Below are 22,210 nucleotides of genomic sequence, written 5' to 3' on the forward strand. Positions count from 1 at the left end.
TGTGACATGCCGAGAGGGGCTGGTTGCTTCAGTATCAATATTGTTATTAGATCAGAAATGTTATTGAATTGTCCTCACAAGCCACAAGATTCAATTCCCTTTCTCTCTTGTAGTGACTTCTAGAAATACCATTATCATTTTTGCAAGGATATTTACAGAAACAACTGAGAAACCATACTCAGCCCCTTCCAATGCAGGAGGTCTGGGTTGTAGCTCAGTGGTAGAGCATTTGCCAAGCACACGGAACTGGGTTTGATCCTCAGCACCACATAAAAAATAAATAAAGGTATAATCAGGATTCAGACTACAATACAGCTGGTAAGTGCTGTGTTGTCGTTTCCCCTGCTCAAAATAAAGTTGTTTCTTACCTGTACCTGTCTGCTATACCCTTATAGAGCCAAGGATGCTTGGTCTCATACACATTCATAAAATTAAATGTTGACCTGACTGGTGATTCTTGAATTAAGGTTTTTTTCCTTTGCAGCGTGGTGACATGGACCAGAAAGAGAGAGATGTTATCATGAGGGAATTCCAATCGGGGTCAAGCTGAGTTCTGATCACTACTGACTTGTTGGCTTGTGGGATTAATGTCCAACAAGTGTCTTTGCTTATAAACTATGATCTACCCACCAATCGTGAAAACTATATTCACAGGAGTCGCTGGCAGCAGTTGGTGATGAGATGGTGCTCAGAAATGGCGTTGATGTAACTTAGGAGACAGAATCATAAGCAAAACAGCACACTGTTTGAATAAAGAGCCAAATTGGCAGAGGGGGTCGATTTAGGAGGAAAGGTGTGGCTACAAACTTTGTTACTGAAGAAGACAAGAGGATTCTTTGTGACACGGAGTCTTTCTACAATAGTACAGTGGCTGACCTTATTTAATTCCTGGGATGAGATATATTTGAATTCAGTGCTGCTGTTGCTGAATAGGCCATTACAACGTGCATTGTGCTTCTTTGGGAATATTTGAATCTTGTCTCAAAAATGCTCATAACGGATCAGAAATATAGATTTTGATAGCAAAGTGACATTAGTTGTGAGCTCTTGTGAGGAAAGTCACTGGCTTTATCCCCTTTAAGGTTAGACTGTTGGGGTGGGCATAAGAGATGAGGTCTGTAAAATATTTCTAGATTTCTAGAAATTTATTTCCTAGTTCTGTAGAAATGGTTGTATAGATGTTTGCTATCATTTAATCATATACTTGTGGACTAAAACATATAAGTCCTGTATAAAATCAGCCAATTATGTTAAACTAGCATATCTGCCTTTATTGTGTTTATCATTAGCCTGAATAGAAAGGCTTTAAAACAAATTTTTTAAGAAAGCATTTGAATGTATTTTGTTTGGTATTGTATTTATTCAATAAAGTATTTAATTAGTAAATAAATAAAGGTATTGCATTCATATACAGCTAAAAATATTAAAACAACAACAAATGTAGGACTGGGCACAATAGTGCACGCCTGTAATCCCAGCAACTCTGGAGGCTGAAACAAAATAATCACAAATTTGAGATGAGCTTCAGCAAGTTAACAAGAACCTGTCTCAAAGTAAAAAAAAAAAAAAAAAAAATAGAAGGGACTAGTCATGTACTTCAGTGGTAAAAAAAAAAAAAATGGCAAAAGAGTGAACTATGGTGGCACAGGTCTGTATTCCCAGCAACATGGGAGGCTGAGACAGGAAGATTGAAAATTTGAGGCCAGTCTGAACAATTTATACCACCCTGTCTCAGAGTAAAAATAACAAAAAGGGCTGGGGGTGTAGTTCAGTGGTAGAATGTGCCTGGGTCCAATCCCCAGTACCACCAGAAAAAGAAGAAATGTGTACAGATTCTTCTCCAAAGATATACGAACAATCGATCAGGATATGAAAGGATGCTCAACTTTATTTGTCATCGGGGAATGCAAATTAAAAACCACAACGAGATATCTGCACACATCCACCAGGCTAGCTATGGTTTAGATAGACTGTAACACCAAATGTTGGTGAGGATGTGCAGCAGCTGGCACTTTCATATGTCTCTGATTGACAAGTGGCTTTCTTCTAAGTACCAATTCAACTCCTTCCTCTACTCGGCTCTGCCTACTCCAACATGATTTTTTTGTTTTGTTTTGTTTTGTTTTTGGTACCTGAGATTGGACCCAGGGGCACTCAACCACTGAGCGACATCCCCAACCCTATTTTGTATTTTATTTAGAGACAGGGTCTCCCTGAGTCGCTTAGCGCCTCACCATTGCTGAGGCTGGCTTTGAACTCTTGATCCTACTGCTTCAGCCTCCCGAGCCCAGCCACTGGGATTACCGCCATGGGCCACCATGCCTGGTCACTGTGACTTTTAAAGGGATCACATTTGTCAAAGGAGGAAGGGAGAAAGCATTGGAAATTCTGCTTGGGAGGATTTTGTGGACAAATTATAACTGCTCACACCCTGTTGGCTATGGCTCACCCACATGGCCACATCTGTCAACAAAGGAACATGGAAGTCCAGGTGAGTGCCCAGGAAGGAGAGGAAACTGACTCAGAGGGTACACAATCAGAAGGGCTCACAGCGCTTAGTAGTGAAATAATTACCATTGTCTGAACATCTGCTTTGTGCTCCAAATGGTGCTAGGCACTTTACTTTATTAACTCAACAAATCCTCCACACCACCCCTTCAAAGCAGGCATGGATAGAGAAAAAGAGTGAGGTTCAGAAAAGTTGGTTAGTCTGCTCAAAGTCACATAGCTAGAGGGTGGTAGAGCCAAGGTTTAGAAATCTGGATCTGAATGATTCCAGAGCCCCATCCAGTTATGAGGTTGGGATTCCTTTCTACCTGTGTTCCTTATTTGTATTTATATTTAACCTTGCCTCTAAAACCACTTAAGAAATTATTATTCTATGTGTCCTCCCAGGACTTATTGCTTTGCACATAATTGGTGATGAGGTGTTTTTTTTTTTTTTTTTTTTTGTTAAATAATACATGTGCAAAGTGCTTTAAAGGTTTACAGATTCCTTTCATATCTTTAAAACAATCTGGGGCCTAGACATGGTGGTGCACGCCTGTAATCCCAGGCTGAGGCAGGAGGATCACAAGTTCAAGGCCAGACTTAGCAATTTAGTGAGGCCACAAACAATTTAGCTAGACCCTATTTCAAAATAAAAAAATATAAAGTGCTGGGGATGTGGCTCAGTGGTTGAACACCCCTGGGTTCAATCCCAGGTACCAAAAAACAAACAAAACCCAATCTGGAGCTGGGAATCCAGCTCAGTGGTAGAGGGCTTGCCTACCACACATAAGGCCTTGGGTTCCATCTCCAACCACAAAACAAACAAACGCCACCACAGGCCAGGCCTGGTGGCCATAACACCAGTGCCTTGTGAGTTTGAGGCAGGAGAATGGCAAATCTGAGGCCAGCCTGGACACCTCAACAAGACCCTGTCACAAAATTAAATACAAAAATAGCTGTGAATGGGGACTGGGTTGTGGCTCAGTGGTCGAGTGCTTGCCTCACACATGTGAGGCCTTGGGTTCGATCCTCAGCACCACATTTAAATAAAGTAAAGGTATTTTGTCCATCTACAAAAAACAACATATTTTTAAAAAGGGGAGGGGCTGTGGATGTAGTTCAGGGATAAAACGCTCCTGGATTCAATCCCCCGTATCAAAAGAAGAAGAAGAAGAAAAGAAAACACCAAAAGAATATGGGGAAATAATGTGATTATCCTCATATTGTTAAAAAACTTAATGCTAAAGAACAAACAAAACTAACGCTCACAGCTCTTTAGTGGTTTGCCTCAGATCATACTCTAAAAATAAGATGTAGGGCTGTTGGTGGAGTGATCGCCTAGCATGTGTGAGGCACTGATTTCGATCCTCAGTACCACATAAATACAAATAAATAAAGGTATTGTGTCTATTTATAGCCAAAAACATTTTTTTAAACCTTTATTTATTTTTTTAGTTTTCAGCAGACACAACATCTTTGTTTGTATGTGGTGCTGAGGTTCGAACCCGGACCACACACATGCCAGGCAAGAGCACTACTGCTTGAGCCACATCCCCAGCCCCCCAAAAACATATTTTTAAAAATAAAAATAAGATGTAAGCATGAATTTTCATGCCAGGTGCAATGCTGGTATCAGCTCTCCCATTTTCTAACAGAGCGAACTTGAGTAGATAATTTAACCTCTTAAGGAAAATGAGTACAATCAAAACTTTCACACCCCTGATACTGGCAAAACATTTATTATGGTGCTTGGCACCCAATAAACTATTGATTTAAGGCTTTAAATTCTTTGACCTTCATTTGATTTATATTGTCTGCTATTCCATTTTCCCATATATGAATGGAAATAATAATTTCTAGTTAGTTGGCTTGTTCTTTGGCACTATTGACGGAACAAGGGGTACTCTACCATTGTACAACATCCCCAGTCCCTTGCAGACAGGGGTCTTCCTAAGTTGCCTTGGGCTGGTCTTGAACTTGTCATCCTTTTGCCTCAGTTTCCCAAGTAACTGGGATAACAGTTGTGCGTCACCATGTCTGGCTGATTAATTCTTTTTTAAGCCCCTCCGCAGCCTTCTGAAGATGGTTTGCAGATGAGGCATAATGAGGCTTCGAGAGGTCAGATGACTTGCCCGGAACACATAGCCGTGACGGCTGACATTGGCGTCTGACCTTGTTGTGCCTCCTCACCCAACCCTCTACTCCCTCCTGAGCTGAGACTCTCACCCTGTCAGATGCTCCGTGAAGCCCATGCCAAGGGCCTAGAACTGTAAAGCTCCGTGATGGCAAGAGGAGTGACGTGGCCCCAGGCCAGCCCTCCTGAGATTCTACAAATGAATGGGTGACTCAGGCCCGCCCCAGCTTCAGTCCTGGTGCCCAGGTCAGGCATGTGTCATCCACCCTCCATTTCTCAATCAGCCCACAGCCCTGGAGGGACGAGAAACAGAAGAAATTACCTAAAAAAAGAAGTCTCAGACTGAATCACAAGTATGAGCTATAACTCAGAGAGAGGTTCGGGGGGCAGGAGGGGGAAAGAGACAGGCTTTATGAGAAGCTCCCTCTTCTCCTTGGAGGAGGATGCCGGTTAAGCTGGGTCTCTCCAGGCTGTGAGAGCTGGGAGGATGGAGTCTGTGCTGGGGGAGGTGGGTGCAGCCAGGGGTGAAGTATGTACTAGGTCCCAAGCGATGAGCTTCTCATGCTCACGTCGTTTCACCTGCACCAAGAAGTAGGCACTACTCCTAAGTCCCACTTTAAAGGTGGGGAAATTGAGGCAGAGGGGTTAAATGGCTTGCCCAGGTCTGCAGGCAAGTGCCCAAAGCTGCACTGTAGGCCAGGATACTCAGACTTCAAGAAAAAAAGGTACAACTGACCCCACATCTGCTCTCAGCCACCACTCTGGGGTCTTCCCACTTCCTGCTGCTGTTGGCTTGTCACCCAGGCTCTCCATCAGGGCCTGCAGTAGCTCTGTGGGACACTTAGGAAATGTCAGAGCAGCGAGGGATGGCAGGTCCCACTGACTCCGAGCCCACTACCCTCCGTGGCCACCTGCTGCTGCCTTCGCAGATGAGCTGGGTGGGGGCAGAGGCAGGAGGACATGGGGTGAGGGGCGCCTCTGCAGATGTCCCGGGGTGATGGACCACAGGTTCTTGCACTCACCTCTTGGGGTTTCTCTGCTTGGACAGGCTCATTGCCACCTCTTTTGCCTGCCACTAGAGGCTACCGTCTCTGGGGGTGGGACACACAGAGATTTCCCTCTTGCTAATGAGTCATTTCTCCCTTGAGTGCCCAGGAGTTACTGGGAACCCCCACACCCCCCAACAGACGGAAGCTGCTCAGACCTCATTCAAAGTGAGGAACTTTCCAACCATGCGGGGGCTGCCTTGTGATGTGGTGGAGTCTCCGTTGCTGGCAGGATTCAAACAGAAACTGGATAACCATTTATGGAGGATTTCTGTAGTGGGCGGAGGTTGGGTCTGGGCCTTTAAGGCCCTTCTGAATGTGAGATTTTTATGAGTCACTGTGAGATGAAATTTATCCTGTGCAGCAGGGTTGGATAGTGGGACATGTATGAGTTCGGAGCCAGATAGACCTGGGCTCAGCCACTTCCTTGGGGACTGTGGCTCGTTCGTCCCTCAGCTTCAGTTTCCTTGTTGTAAAATGGAAATGATAATACCTACCTCATGAGATTGCTTTGAATATTAGGGATGACATCTGTGCTCTGCCCAGCGTAAACAGGAATTTAACCCATTGTGCCTATGACAGCCATTAAACAAGTCACAGTCTGGTACGTTATTCGGTGGTCTTAAATTACAGGCTGAGTGAGAGAATTAAATCCATGTGTCAACCCTATTGCTAAATGTTTGCTTATATAACCTACATAGGAAACCAGCCTTTTTTCTGAGGGTACCTGTCTCCAAAATCATCCTGCAAAACATGAAGACAAGAGAGTAAAATGCAAGAAACACCCAGGGACGCTGCTGTCTGTGTGGACGATTGGGAATCCGAGTCGCTGGCCCACAGGGAATTATGTCAGCCCCTCAAACGCCCCCCTGTGGGAAGAGGAATCCCCTCCAAGCCCTTGACATGCCATTAGTTCCCTGATGTGCAGTCCAGCTGATGGGGAACTCTACTTTTTGAGACTGTAGGAAACTCCCCAAATCTCCCAGCTTGTTTTCCATTGTTAGCAGCTTCAGATTCTCCCAAGTAGTCGGGATGACAGGCGTGTACCACTGAACTATATCCAAATATTTTGAGACAGGGTCTCCTTAAGTTGCTCAGGTTGGCCTCAAACTTGAGATCCTTCTGCCTCAGGATCCAGAGTCTCTGGTTATAGGTGTGTGCCACCACACCCAACTGGAATTAGAACTTTTTTTTTTGTAATGAGGATTGAACCCAGGGGTGCTTAACCACTGAGCTACATTCCCAGCCCTTTTAAAAATATTTTATTTAGAGACAGAGCCTCACTAAGTTGCTGAGGCTGACTTTGAACTCAGGATCCTCCTGCCTCAGCCTCCCAAGTTGCTAGGATTACAGGCTTGTACCACTGCACCTGGCTGGGACTTTCTTCTTCTTATTTTTGTTCTGGGGATTGAACCCAGGGGCACTTTATCGCAGAACCACATCCCAGCCTTTTTTATGTTTTGAGACAGGATCTTGCTAAGTTGCTTAGTGCCTTGCTAAGTTTCTGAGGCTGGCTTCAAACTTGAGATCCACCTGCCTCAGCCTCTGGAGCCATTGGGATTCTGTAATTGAGACCAGACCCCCAATTGTATAGGAAATTTATGACCACATGGTTGGCTGAGGGTAGGGTGGTAAACAGACAGCTCTGTGGAACACACAAGTAGGTCTTGGGCAGTCTCACAAGCAGAGAGGTGGGGCTGCACCCCTGAATGGTGACTCTCAGATCTCAGACCTCCAATGTGAGTTCTCTTCTGCCATGTTGCTCTGTCCCTGGGCAAGTTAATCTCCAAGCCTCAAATTTCTTCCTGCGTGTGAAATAGGATTGACCGTATCTTGTTCACATGAGGGTGTCATGAAATACAGCACTTGGCGCTCCACAAGGTGAGCACCGGCTTAGTAGGTGGGTATTTTGTGGGCAGGAGCCGAGAGATTGTTATTTGGGCATTAAAGGGAATAGTGACTCTGGAACTTGGGGACATCTGGTGCTGTAGTTTGAGTGCCCCCCTTTCATATGCTAATGATATTTGGAGGTGGGCACTTTGAAAGGTAACTAGGATGAGATGAGGTCATGAGGGCAGGAAACCAAGATGACATTAGTGGCTTTATAAGAAGTGGAAGAAAGGCCCAACCTAATGCTCTTGCCCAGTCTTGCTGCGTGATGCCCTCTGCCATGTGATACAGCAAGCAGCCCTCACCAGGCGCTAGGGCCAGGCTCTCGGACTTTCTAAGCCTCTAGAACTATGAGCTAAAAGTGTGTGTGTATGTGTGTGTGTGTGTGTGTGTATCCCATGCCCAGTGCTAGGGACGGAAGCCAGGGCCTCATACCTACTAAGCAAGGGCTCTACCACTGAACTACACTCCCAGTCCCTAAATTCTTTTAATAGCTTGCATTTCTCCCTGCCTCCACGTCCCAACCTCATCTTGTGCAAACTCCTGGCTCTGAGGTCACAGCTACATCAGCTCCTCTTGGGACACTGAGCATACCCTGCCTGTTTCCCTCTTGGGGCCTCTGTCCTAACTCTGCCTCCTGCTCTTCATTCAGATCTCAGTTTCTGGGTCACTTTCCCAGAGTGGCCTTCCCTGACCCAGTCTCATCCAATTTAACTCTCCACATGTCTTCTGAGTGGCTGACCTAGGTTTGCAAACTGTCCCCGTCCCCTACTTAGATCTACGACTTATTCTCTCCTGGCTCACCAGCATCTGCAGCAGGGCCATAACAGGTGCTCAGAAAATATTTATTGCATGAGGAAATATCATGCCCCTCTCTGAGCTCATTTGCCCATCTATAAAATACAGATAATAGCATAGTAACATCTACTTCATAGGTTTGGTAAGATTAAATGGGATATGGGGGCTGGGGTTGTAGCTCCATGGTAGAGCACTTGCCTAGCACACATCTTCAGCACCACATAAAAATAAAATTAAAAAAATAAAGGTATTAAAAAAAAAAGAGTAAATGGAATGTGCATGTAAGGCCCAAGCACAGAATCTGACACCCGTCACTGGTGGTAAATATTTTTACACTTATGATCATCCTGCCTCAGCCTCGGAGATGCTGGGATTATAGGTGTGGACCATCGTACCAGGCCCTGGCCCATTTCTTGTCCCTGCCAAAGCCCTTGACAACCCATAGCAGAGAGAGGGCAAATTCAGAGATGAGAAGTGGAGAAGAGCGTGCTTCGATTTGATTGTAAGTTTATTAGAAAGGCCATGGACAGATGAACCCTGAGTTACCAGCTGAGGAAGAAATGAAAAAAGCCCCTGCCCCTGTGGCCTGCACCCCTGGCCTCCGTGACCTCTGTCCAGTACCAGACTCAACAGAAATCTGCCGAAAAGTGCTCTCCACGTCCTCTCCCTGGGGCGGCCCAACCTGAACGCAGGGGCCCATGGGTGGGCTGATGCGGATGCTGGTGCCTGGAGCCTGGAGCCAGCAGCTCTAGCCGAAAGTGGTTCTATACCCCTGGCAGAAGAGGCTGGAGGAGGAGCTGGCTGGGGAGAGAGGGAGTTCTGCTTAACAGTCAGTGGCTCTGCAAGGCGATGCCAGGCTGCCGTGGGGGATCTGCCAATGGCTCCAGATAACCGATTGTGGGGCCCCCAGGGTAGGACCCCGAAGCTGCTCCAGGAGTCTCAGCCTCAGAGAGCCCCAGCATGACGCAGTGCCCCTTCTGGGGTTGACTGGCTATTTCTGCTCCCAGAAAGGCAAATGGATCTTGTAAAACTCCACGGGGGTTGACGCCATTATTTTCCTTAAAAAAGGTCAGAGTTTGTACAGTGAACTGATTTCCACCAGCAGAGCCTAAGCCGGAAGAGTCTGTCCTGGGGAAGGAGAAGGCACTTCTCACACCCTCACCAGGGGTGATCTGGGCTGGCTGCTTCCCGGACCCCTCGAGGCTCCAACTTGCTCTGGCCCCGTGACTCAGGCTGCTCCCTCTGGGAAGGATGCTGCCTCCATCAAGCTAGCACCGCCCTGCGGCCTGGGCGCCAGGCCCCTCACAGAGTGGTGGATGGCAGCTTCCTCACCCGCCGCTGGGCCAGGATAGATGACTCGATCGGCTTTAGCTGGGGGGTGGGCTTGGAGCTGTTGAGCGCAGAGTACGTGGCTGCCATGGCTCCCTGGGAGAGGAGGTAAGTCAGATGGCCAGTGAGGAGGTGAGCAGGGGAGGGACACTGCCCCAGGTCAGGCCAGCCCCTCCCAGAGCCCCACAGCCCACCCAGCCCACTATTTCCAGCCTTGGTGGTCCTTCATGGTCATTGCTCCTGCCTCCTCCATCAGAATGGAGGCTTCAGAGGTTGGTAGTTGTGTCCGCCAGAAGACTAGAGCCCCTGAAAACAGGACTGTCTCATTTCCTCTGTCCCACCTCCTGGTCCTGGGCACAGACATGGGATCTCCTAGTTCCACTACCCCAAGTCCTTGCACATGACACCCTGGCCTGGGTAACCTGCCACCCTGCGGCTGCCAGCGGCTGGGTTGGCATACCTTCACAAGCTGCAGATCCTGGTGGGACAGCTGGCTCTGGGGAAGCTTATCTTTCTGGGTGATCCATGGGTGCTGCAGGACCTGCTTGGCTGTGAGACGCTGGTGGGGGTCCACATGCAGCATCTTGGACACCAGGTCCTAGCGGCACAGGGGCAAGGGGGAGGTGTGAGGGGCAGCAGGGGAGAAATCATCTGTGTCCCGCAGATGGGGAAGGGGAAGACAATTGCACTGACCATCTCCCACCTGAACCCTTGCCCCTGCCCTGCGATCCTTTCTCCACAAGCCACAGCTTCCCCAGGCGCAGCCAGGGCGTTCCCCTCTGGGGGCCTCTGCTCTCCGTGCACTTCCAGGAGCCCGCTTGCCTTCCATGGTGGAAAGGGGCAAGAGCCTAAGGGCTGAGGCCGGGCAGACTCCGGTGAGAACCTGGCTCTTCCTCTCATCAGCTGAGGGCCCTGGGCAAGTCACTTCAACTCCCCGAGCCTCAATGTCCCCTCTGAGAAATGGGGGCAACAACACTGCCACACAGGCTGCTGGAAGTGGTGCTGCTTATGAAGGGCTCAACTCTGTTCGCACAGAGGCTCCCAGTGATAGGAACTGTCACCAATACTGAAAACTCTTCCCTCTTTGGGAAGGTCCTCTCCATGGGCAGTTGCTCTGCTTCTGCTCTGTGTCTGGACCCCCGGGGAGGCCTGCAGCCCTACAGCTCCCCTCCACTGAGCTTCCAGAAGAGAGGGGCTGGGATTGTGCAGTCCTCTGTCCCCCACACGGGAAAGGACCATGAATGATCAGTCACCAAGTTACCCAAAAAAAGGGCCAGTCTGCCTACGAAAATCCCTGGGATGGACCCTGCCCCTCCTCCAAGAGCTTAAAGACTCACCTTGGCTGTCTCCGAAACCGTGTTCCAGTTTCCCCCACTGAGGGTAAACTTCCCACTGCCGATCCGGGTCAGGATCTCCTCTGGGGTGTCACTGGGTCCGTTGGCAAATGGAGTGTATCTGGAGAAAAGCCCACACAGCTGGGTACAGCCTCTGCCCTGGAGACGGGAGGCTGCCCCTCCTGCTCAGACTGCATGCTTCAAGGTGCAGCTCCCGTAGGCAGGGCCTGTCCCCAGGCAGAGCTGATCTCCCCTGAGACAAGCACCAGCCCAGGCTGATCCCAGGACAGGAGTGGGGAGGGCCCGGCCGGGGCACTCACCCCGCCAGCATGGTGTACAGCAGAATGCCCAGGCTCCAGATGTCACAGCCTTCATCGTAGCCCTGGCGCTTCAGCACCTGGCAGGAAGGCAGGGGAGGGTGGTCAGTCCGAGGGGCAGTAGGAAGTGGCCACACACTCCCCAAAAGACAGGACAAGAGTCCCCGCTGTGGCTAGATCTGCCCTCGGTCCCTGAGTCAAGGCTATAGACACTGTAGGCCTGGACAGCGTGGGCCTCTAGGTGCGGCACAAAGCCTCCTGCTATCCCCACTCACCTCGGGCGCCACGAAGTTGGCTGTGTAGCAAGGCGTCATGAGGAGCCCATTCTCAGCCCGCAGCTGCTTGGCGAAGCCAAAGTCACAGATGCGCAGGCACTCGGGGTTCCCAGACTCGTCCACGTACAGGATGTTGCTGGGCTTGAGGTCTCTGTGCACAACCTAGGGGCAGAGGTCTGGGGTCAGCCTCCATATGGGGAGGCTGCTAGGGAAAAATCTAGAATCCAGGAAGAAGGAAAAGGGCTACCACACAGGAGCCCTTCTCCTGGTGCTACTACTGCCTGCTTGAAATCTCAATGGAGCACCATCTAAGGTGGCAGGAATTCAACCTGCCCAACACTGAACTCCGTAGTTCTCCTCTCAAATCTGCTCCTCACATAGTCACATCCTTCCTGTTGTGTGGGTCCTTTTTCTTTTTCCTCTTACATTCCTTAATAAAGCCACAGGTCAACTCTGTTGACTCTGCCATTAGAATATTTCCAGAGCCCAGTCATTTCTCAGCTCCTCGACTGGCGGGGCTCTGGTTCCCCACCATCATCCCCTACCCCTTGGATTAGGGCAGCCACCTCCTAACTGGTCTCCCTGCTTCTGCCTTTCCCCCTACAATGCGTCTCATCATAGACGCCGCAGCGATGCTGTTAAACGTACGTCAGATCGTGTCATCCCAGCTCAAAACCCTCCACGCCTTTCCCTTTTAAGTCCTCGCTAGGTGTGGTGGCATGCTATAGTCCTGACTGCTTGGAGGATCCCTTGAGCCCAGGAGTTCAAGGCCAACCTGGGGGGTTGTTTTGAAAGGAAAAATGACTAGCTAGGCCCAGTAGTGCAGGCCTGTAATCCCAGAGACTTGGGAGGCTGAGGCAAAAGGATTGCAAGTTCAAGGTCAGCCTGGGCAACTTAATGAGACCCTGTCTCATAAAATAAAAAGGGCTGGGGTTGCAGCTCAGTGGTAGAGCACCCCTAGGGTCAACCCTCAGTAACACACACACAGGTATGTCGCAATTAAAAAAAAAAAAAGAAAAACTCCTTATAATGGCCCACATGGCCCCCCTGATCTCTCCCCGCCCCTCCCCCATGTCTCTTGCACTCTTTGCGGGCTCCCCCTTGCTGTATCTGCTTCAGCCACATCAGTCTCTCTGCTCTTCTTCAACAGGCCAAGCACACACCTGCCTCAGGACCTTTGTACCTGCAGTTGCCTCTTTCTAGAACACTCTTCCCTCATCCATCTACCTGGCTAATTCTCTTTTTCCCTTCAGGTCTCTGTTCTTATCAGTAAGGTTTCCCCTGAACATCCCCACAGAACAGCCCCCGGCCACCCAATATTCCTGAGTCTTCTTACTCTGCTCTGCTTTTGTCACACAGTAGCATTTAACACCATGGGACATAATATTTCATTTATTTTCTGAGTCTGCTCACTGGAATGTAAGCTCCATGAGCATTTAGCTTACTACTGATCCCAGCACTCACACTAGCTCCTGGTACAGGGCAGGTACTCCATGCGTCTCTGTTGAAGGAATGACTGGATAGCACTTACCCTGAGGCCATAAGCAAATGACTTTCCCCTGGATCCCGTGTGCTCCTCTGTAACCCAAGGGGGCCTGAACACCCCACTCTGCATGCTCCTCCCCCTCTGCATGGTTGTATTCATAGCCAAACCTCTACCACTTAATTACAATTCTCAGATCTCTAGCCCTGGCCCAGAACTTTCCTGAGTCCAGGCTCATAGATCCAGTTTCCTACCAGAAGGCAACTGCTGGATGTTCCACAGTCTCAAACTCAACCTATTCCAAATGCTAGACATCATGTTCTCACCCTCCTGCTCCTCCTCCCATGAGCTAATGGACTCCCTGGGGAATGTCAGAAACCTTCAATGGGCCTGGTGTGGTGGCGAACGCCTGTAATCCCAGTGACTCAGGAGGCTGAGGCAGGAGGAAGGCAAGTTCAAAGCTAGCCTCAGCAATTTAGAGAGGCCCCAAGCAAGTTAGCAAGACCCTATCTCAAAATTTAAAAATAAATAAATAAAAGAGCTGGGGATCTGGCTCCATGGTTAAGTGCCTCTGGGTTCAATTCCCAATACCAAAAAACAAAACCATTCAATGGCTCCCTAGTACCAGCAAGATACTGCCCTGGGAGGCTCAGCCTGCCTTGGCCTCATCACACATCGCATTGTCTCAGGCACTCTGAGCTCAGGCCACTTGGGCTCCGTTCACAGGAGTCCTAACCATGCCTGCCTGTGGAATGTCTAGTCACCTTGCAGTACCCAGCCAGGGACCAGCACAGAGCAAGTGCTAAGTGAGCTCTGTGCAATGAATGAAGGAATCACACCTCTGAAACATGCAGTCACCTTGCAGGTGACATTAGTTGAGTCCTGCAGACTGGTTGGCTTCATTGTTCCAATTGAACCCCAAGCACTCTGGCAGGTGCCCATGGGAAGTGCAGACTGGAGAACAGATGTGGCCCAGCACAGCCCGCCTCCAGAGGAAAAGGGCCAGACAGATGGCTGGCCCCGGTGATACACTGTGAGTTGCATCCAAGCACTGGAGGAGGCCCTTGGACTTTCTCCTTCCAACACGGTCACATGACACCACAGTGCAGGCCCCCAGAGAATGCAGGCTGTCTTCCCCAGAGTGCCCAGCCATGCTTGAGAGGCCAGGGATGCTGGGGACACCTGTACAGGTGATATTCCTGGTTTAAGAGGGTTCCTCATCATGATGTCACTGGGGCTATCCACCACTCCATTTTACAGAGGAGGGAACTGAGGCTCTGGGATGAGAATGGCCTTGCTTGTATAGTAAGAGGCAGAGGCAAGACCCAGGTCTGACTGTAATTCCACGGTCTATTGAGCGCAGCACAGATAACACTTTTGGGAAACAGGAACATGGATGTTTGTGATCTTATCCCGCCCCAACAACACAGAGAAATGACAAACTCCACCAGGTCTCATCATGGCGGTAAGAGAAGAACAGGGAGGCAGGGAGGCAGCTTGAAAAAGCCCTGCAGGTGGTTCTGCGACCCGACCCTCAGGTGGGGAGTAGGGAGATGATGCGGTCTCCCATCTCACGGTACAGGAAGTCACAGCAAGCTGGGTGACTATGAGGGAGGCCAGGCTGAGTAGGAACCATAGCAGTCTAAAGGGACAACTGCTCTTGGTGCCAGTCGACAGTCACCGTAGAGCCTGGTTTTTTAAAAGCAGCCAAATCACTACACCTTACCAAACCAACCCCAAACAAAGGTCATCCCATATCGTGCTGGCCAAACAAAATATTTTTATAGGTTAAATGCAACCAGAGGTCAACGGGCCATGACCTCTGGCAGTCACAGGAAGGAGTTGGGCAGGCTGGAGTGTGAGTCTTGGATTTGCCCTCCATAGCTGTGTGGTCCACCTCTCTAGCCCTCACTTTTCTCAACTGTAAAATGGGGATGATAATAGTAATCAAATCCCTGGGTAAGGGCTAGAGATGTGGCTCAGTAGTAGAGCATCTGTCTAGCATGCATGAGGCCCTGGGTTTGATCCTTAGCACGGAAAACAAAACAAAACAAAATCAGAAGACATGCTGTCCAGAGCATCCAATCTTGTGCATGAGTTCAGAGCCCAGACTTCAGATTAGCTGTAAGGCTTCAGGCAAGTTACTTAAACCTCAATCCTCTCACTTGTAAAATAAAGATCACGATGACACACTCTTCATCAGTTCCTTTTTTGTAACAATTAAGTGAGTTTAATATGCAAAGTGCTCAGAACCCTGCCTGGCCTGTAGAACGTGACAAGTGGCGTGAACTGCCAAGAGCAGCCCCAGGGACACTCCACTGCTGAGCTACCTTCCCAGCCCTTTTAAAGTTTAATTTTGGGATAGGGTCTTACTAAGTTGCCAAGGCTAGCCTCAAACTTGGAATCCTCCTGCCCCAGCCTCCTGAGTCACAAAGATAACAGGTGTGTGCCACTGTGCCCGACAGCCCCAGCACCTTTATCACCATCAGCATCCCCAGCAGATGTGCATTCAGGCACCCGTGACAAATTGTTCTGTGTGAATCATCTGGTTAAAGACAGAGCCAAAGCCTGGTGTTGGCTCTATTGAATCTGCATCTCAAAGGCTGTTCCTGGCATAATGGGGACCTTATAGAAACAGACAAGATGGAGTCTGGGGACTTTTCTCTCTCTCTCTCTCTCTCTCTCTCTCTCTCTCTCTCTCTCGGGACTTTTCTCTCTCTCTCTCTCTCTCTCTCTCTCTCTCGTACTGGGGATTGAGCCTTGGGGTGCTTAACCACTGAGCCACAATCCCAGCAATTTTTATTTTTTATTGTGAGGCAGAGTCTCTCTAAGTTGCTTTAGGGGCTCTCTGAATTGCTGAAGCTGGCTTTGAACTTGCCATTCTCCTGCCTCAGCCTCATGAGCTCCTAGGATTACAGGCGTGTGCCACCATGCCTAGTAGTCTGAACTTTAATAGGCTTTACACATTAAACAAAGAATGGCTATAAAATAACACGAAAGGAGCAGACAACCCAATTTTAAAACATGGACAGAAGATGGGATCAGCCATTTCAGGAAAGAGGGCATTCAAATGGCAATATGCATGTGAAGAAGCGTCAACTTCACCAGCCATCAGGGAAATGTCAATTAGAGCCATAATGAGATACCATCCACACTTATCAGAATGACGACTTAAAAGATGGAAAACATTGCTGGGCACAGTAGCACACATCTGCAATCCCAGCAACTCCGGAGGCTGAGGCAGGAGAATTGCAAGTTCAAGGTCAGCCTGGGCAACTTAGCAAAACCCTGTCTCAAAAACAAAAAGAAGGACTGGGGATGTGGCTTACTGGTCAAGCACCCCTGAGTTCAATCTCCAGTGACCCCCCCCACACACACATAGGGATCCCAGAGGATCTGGAGCCCCAGTCACCTTTTCCCATCCCTCAGTTTCTGTTGGATTCCCATCTTATAGACCACAGCTACTCCAGATGCCAAATCAACCCAGAGAATGCCCTCCAAATATTTCAATAAGAACAGCTGCCCAGGGGCTGGGGCTGTAGCTCAGTGGCAGAGCACTTGCCTAGCATGGGTGAGACACTGGTTTCGATGCTCAGCACCACATAAAAATAAACAAATAAAATAAAGAACAGCTGCCCATTTCCTCATCAGTTGTCTCTGATATTTGGAGAGGGCCAGACACATTGCAGTTTCCTAAAGTCAACTCCTAGCTTTGGGAAAAATACAATTTCCTTCAAGTGGTTCCTCATACTTGGAACCTGCCTTGTGGAAGGGATTCCCTTTGGAGGCATCTCCTGCTCTAGAAAACTCTTCCTTGCTCTGAGCTTCGGGCAACCCACTGGTAACTCACTGCCGTGGCTTTGTCTCCTAAACCCTCTTGGAGGTAACTTTAACTAGTACTCACTTGACAACAAAACAGGAAAAGGAAACACACTCACTCTTTGATCTCACATGTTTGATCATTAGTCTGTTTGCATTGGCCATTTCAGAAACCAAAGCCACTTCAAACAGGACCATTAAAAGCACATGTGGTAACCAAACTGAAGCTTTGAGAATGAGGTAAAGTTCCTTTTTATAAAAGAGTTCCTGCTAATCAATCACACTTAGTCAGACAGCACCATTTTTGTACACCCTAGTGAAATAATTGATTCAAAAACCCTGAAAGGAGGAAGCCATTACGTGAGGCTCTCTACAACGAGGAGATAGGCCTGTTATCAACTGGCGTGAATAATGGGGGGCAACACAAGGTCATGTGCTCAAAGCACTTGCACCTCATGGAGTGGCCTCCTGCTGATTTTGTTTTGTTTTGTTTTGCCCTATCCTGTTATTATTGTTTTGTAGCAGAATGGCCAATGTATTATTAGGTAACTGCAGATATTTAGTTGTGCACAAGAGAAGTTAGTGTACAAGTGCCAATGGGACATATGACTCTTTTGTTTTGAATAAACACTTGAACACAACTCAGGTCCTATGGCATCTGGACTCCAGGTCTGAATGGAGGAACAGCCTTCCCTGTGCACCTGCAATGATATCACGATTCCCACCCCTGCCAGTAATCAATGTATGGAAATAGGTGCCAATGATCGAACATGGTCACAATAGGTCCCTTTTCTAGACTTTTCCTTAGTCCTCTATAGACATGATCTGGCCAAGATAAACACAGTTGGAATTCCTTGAAGGTCAATGATTCATAATAGTTAAGTATTCTACATGATTCTCTGGGATCCCAGATCCCGGCTTTCTGAACTTCTCCCATCCCACCAAAATTTGAAGCTACATCTAAATAAGACTCTGGAGCAAGCTGGGTATGGTGGCGCACGGCTGTAATTCCAGAAACTCAGGAGACCGAGGCATGAAGATCCCAAGTTTGAGGCCAACCTGGGGAACTTAGCAAGACTCTGTCTCAAAATAAAATTCAAAAGGGCTGGGGGTGTGGCTCAGTGGTAGAGCACTGGACCAGCATGTGTGACACAGTCCTGGGTTCAATCTCCAGCAATTAAAAAAAAAAAAGGCTTTAGAGGAACTTGCAGTTTACAGGAAATATGAGCAATAGAGAAATAACATAAATGATGCCACCAGGAAGTAAAAGACTTATTCAGAATGTGGGACATTCTACAGAACAACTGATCTCTTCAGCAAGTAAGTGGCTTACAAAAGGGAGTTTTTACTATGCAGGTGACATGGGTATACACATTTAACAAAACTCATCAAATTGTTCACAGAACATCTACCTCATGCAGATTTTACTTCAGTTTAAAAAGAAGACTTGCACGCACAAGGCCCTGGGTTCAATCCCCAGCATCACAAAAAAAAAAAAAAAAAAAAATCCTTGTGCTTTAATTTTGGGATGGGGTTATGGCTCAGTGGTGGAATGCTCGCCTAGCATGCATGAAGCACTGGGTTCGATCTTCAGCACCACATAAATGTAAAATAAGATACTATGTCCACCTAAAATTAAAAAATAAATATTAAAAAAAGAAGAAGACTTGGATAGAACAACTAAATGAAATAAATGTGTGGACTTTGCAGGGATTATGATTTCAATAATATCCAATCATGAAAAGAGATCAGGATTTCAATTATAATACCCAATCATGAAAAGACATTTTTGAAAGGACAGGAGGGAAAATGTTTTTGTGAATTTATGTGAAAACAACTCACTGCTAATTTTGTTAGTTGGTTGAAAAATAATGTCCACTGTTTTTAAAATTACAGATATATGGGCTGGGGTTGTGGCTCAGTGGTAGAGCACTTGCCTAACTGAGTTTGATTCTCAGAACCACATAAAAATAAATAAATTAAATAAAGGTATAAAAAATTACAGATATATGACTAAGATGATGTGAAGTCTAAAACATGCTTTAAAAGACTTTACTTATAGGGCTGGAGGTTTAACTCAGTGATACAGTATCCCTGGGTTCAATGTTCCAGTATCAAGCAAAAGCAAGACTTTTATAAGCCTTTGCAGGTCAATGTCAAAATGCCTGTAACTTCCTTTCAAATGCATTTTCCAAAATACATATATTAAGGGAAGCTGAGTTAGGAGGATTGCAAGTTCAAAGCCAGCTTTAGCAACTTAGTGAGACCCTGTCTCTAAATAAAATATAAAAAAGGGGCTGGGGGAGCCGGGGCTGTAGCTCAGTGGTAGAGCGCTTGCTTAGCAGATGTGAGGCCCTGGGTTTGATCCTTAGCACCAATAAAAATAAATAAATTAAATAAAGGCATTGTGTCCACCTACAACTTAAAAAAAAAAAAAATTAAAGAAAAAGGTGGGCTGAGGACGTGGCTCAGTGGTTAAGCGCCCTTGGATTTAACCCCAGGTACAAAAAAATAAATAAAAATAAATTAAAGGTTATGGCTCAGTGGTAGAGCGCTTGCTCAGTGGTAGAGGCACTGGGTTCGACCCTCAGCACCATATAAAAAGAAAAAACAAAAACCTAAACAAATAAAGGCATTTTGTCCATTTACAACTATAAAAAAATTTTTAAAAAGATACACTAAATCTAGAGGAAAATGAATTTCATTATATTATTCTTTGACCTTTTCTATAAATTTGATCTTTCTTCTCAAAAAAGTTGAGAAAAATACTTCAGCAGCAACAAAAAAGAAAAAAAGGAGGGCTGGGGAGGTGGCTCAGTGGTAGAAATTTGCCTAAAATGTACAAGGCCCTGCACTGAAAAAGAGAAAGGGAGGGAGGGAGAGATGAAAAGAAAGAAGTGGCAAATGTTAAGTACTGGGGCTAGTTGCCCAGGCTGGTCTTGAACCCCTGGACTCCAGCAATCCCCCAGCCTCAGCCTCCCTAGTGCTAGGAGGTGTGCTCCACTGGGCTGGTTTTGACAAATCTTGAGTTTGGGTGTCGAGCACTCGGGTGGTTACATTATTCTTCTTAGTCCTGCGTGTGTGTTGGGGTCCTGCCTCCCCGCTTACATGTGGCATTTACTGCTAGCCAGCCCTGAGAGTGGGAAGCCGCACTCTCAAGAAAAGTACTTTGCTTCATCCCACAACCACCCCACGATAAGGCAGCTACCACAAGTCTGCAGAAGACCGAGGGCTCAGAGAGGCCAGATGGCTTTCCCAACTACATGCGCAAGTAAGATGAGAAGCCATTACCACAGCACAGTCAATTGGATTTCAGAGGTTACATTCTTTTTTTTCCTTGCTTGGTGCCAGGGATTAAACCCAGGGGCACTTTACCTCTGGGCTACATCCCTAGCCCTTTATATAGACATTTTTTTGAGACTAAGTCACTGAGACTGGCCTCTAACTTGCAATCCTCCTGCCTCAGTCTCCCGAGTCACTTGGATTCCAGGTGTGCACCATCTCACTCAGCTCAGAGCCTACATTCCTAATCTCACAGACTGATTAGAAGTACCCCAAAACATCACCCCATCCAAAGAGAAACTCGGTTAACTCACAGTCATACAGAACTTCTCTACCTTCCGCTCTGCGCCTTGGCCCAGAGCCACGCAGTGTTTACTTGCTTTGTGCAGCAATAAAGGCCACGTTCTGCTCTCTGGCCCTACACCTCTTCCGCCCACTGCTTCCAGCAGCATTTCCTCCTGCATCCATTTCCTGTCTTAGCAACTGGTCCGCAGCCAAATTCACCCCTTGGAAGGCTTTGCACCTCCCTACAGGGACCCTGCTGCTTCCCAACTCAAAGCCCACTCTTCCCCGTGGCTTCCACCCCCACTCCTCAGCCTGACATCCTGGCTCCACTCTTCTCTGGCTGTGGGGTCTTGGGCAAATGACCTCACACTTGTCACCTTACCTGTAAAGTCAGGCCAATAACTACAACTAACTCAGGGGTGTGAATTGAGGTAATATAGGGAAACCTCACCCTACGTTAAGCCTTGGCATAGCAACTGGCACTGAACAAACTGTTCCTTTCTGCAGTTCGGCTTCTGTCTCCCTTAACATCCATCCACTCACCTACACACCTGTCCCTCGCGTCCCCTCTGTCTGTCTGGCTGGGTGGAGACTGGCACTCCTGGGCCAGACCATGGTTCTTCCACTGGGTGGATGGCATGACCTTAGGCACTCTCTGCCCCTCCCCAAGTCCACACTCACCCCCTGTGAGTGCAGATACTCCACAGTCTTGCAGATGGTGTGCAGGACGAAGCTGGCCTCCCGCTCTGAGAAGAACTTCTGCCTCAGTATCTTGTCCAGCAGCTCCCCACCCCGCATCAGCTCGGTCACCAGGTACACGTGTTTGCCATCATCATACACCTGCGGAAGACCTCGCCATCAGGCCCCTGTCCCCAGTGCCAGGCCTGGGGGCTCAGTCACCAGCGCCCAGCAGGGAAGCACGACACGAGCCTCCTGCAGTGTTCTGCCCTGGCTGGACCCTCACCCATCCGGACCCTGTCCTCCTGGACGAGGTGGTGCCGGCCCTGGTCCCTGATGAGCAGGGAAGCTCTCAAGAGAATGTCCGAGTCTCAAAGAGAGGACACTTGGGACCCAGAGTGCCCCTGCCCCTCTATGTGCACTGGGAGGAGGGTGAGAAACCAAGGCATGACCTCCCACAGACAAATCCTAGCGTCAAGGATGCCAGGCCCCGGCCCAGCCTCGAGGACCTCCACTCACGTCTTTCAGGGTAATGATGTTGGGGTGCTGCCCGTACCGCAGGAGAATCTCAATCTCTTCTGAGGGGTCCCGCTTGCTCTTATCGATGACCTGAAGAAAGTGGGAACAAATGGCATGTCAGGGGGATAGACTCCAAGATATCTCCCTGCCCTGGGGGCTCTCCTTCAACCATCCAGAGCTTCAGGCACTAACCTTCCCTGCCAAAGGACCACACCTACATTGGCCTCACCCCCAGCCCAGCAGCCTTGGCCAGGATGTGGTCAGGAGGCCCACCTTGACCGCATACTCCATGTTGGTGGCCTTGTGAACGCAGCGCTTACACACGGAGTAGGAGCCCACACCAATCGTCTCCTTTACCACATAGCCATCACTGAAAACCAGGTTCTTCCCATGGAGTTGCTGCAAGAGACCAAGAGACGAGGCTAATCCCTGGCTCCACAGTGCCAGGGGTCACCCCAGTACCAAGGCCTTCCTGCATGGAGATGGAGTAGGGGAAGAGCCAGGAGCCTGGGGCAGTGCTGGCTGTGTGAC

General features: G+C 48.4%; 1 protein-coding gene and 1 non-coding gene across 6 annotated transcripts in view; one reads left to right on the forward strand and one right to left on the reverse strand.

Moving 5' to 3' along the window:
- The first annotated feature begins 290 nt into the window (after nt 1–290).
- Nucleotides 291–421, forward strand: LOC125610477. The gene has a single exon (XR_007340493.1). It is a non-coding gene; the product is annotated as a small nucleolar RNA SNORA63 (small nucleolar RNA).
- An 8,427-nt stretch (nt 422–8,848) lies between these two features.
- Nucleotides 8,849–22,210, reverse strand: part of Rps6ka1 (ribosomal protein S6 kinase A1) — a 34,360-nt gene continuing 20,998 nt past the window's right edge. For all 5 annotated transcript variants that reach the window (XM_015485459.2, XM_015485457.2, XM_048816043.1 and 2 more), the window contains 8 exons: nt 21,953–22,078; nt 21,680–21,769; nt 21,164–21,322; nt 11,614–11,775; nt 11,342–11,418; nt 11,025–11,142; nt 10,148–10,285; nt 8,849–9,783 (listed from right to left, as the gene is read on the reverse strand). In XM_015485459.2, coding sequence (XP_015340945.1) covers nt 9,661–9,783; nt 10,148–10,285; nt 11,025–11,142; nt 11,342–11,418; nt 11,614–11,775; nt 21,164–21,322; nt 21,680–21,769; nt 21,953–22,078 — 993 coding nt within the window. In that variant the 3' untranslated portion in view covers nt 8,849–9,660. The remainder of the gene's footprint in view (nt 9,784–10,147; nt 10,286–11,024; nt 11,143–11,341; nt 11,419–11,613; nt 11,776–21,163; nt 21,323–21,679; nt 21,770–21,952; nt 22,079–22,210) is intronic.

Source organism: Marmota marmota, unplaced genomic scaffold, assembly GCF_001458135.2.
Source record: "Marmota marmota marmota unplaced genomic scaffold, marMar, whole genome shotgun sequence".
NCBI lineage: Eukaryota > Metazoa > Chordata > Mammalia > Rodentia > Sciuridae > Marmota > Marmota marmota.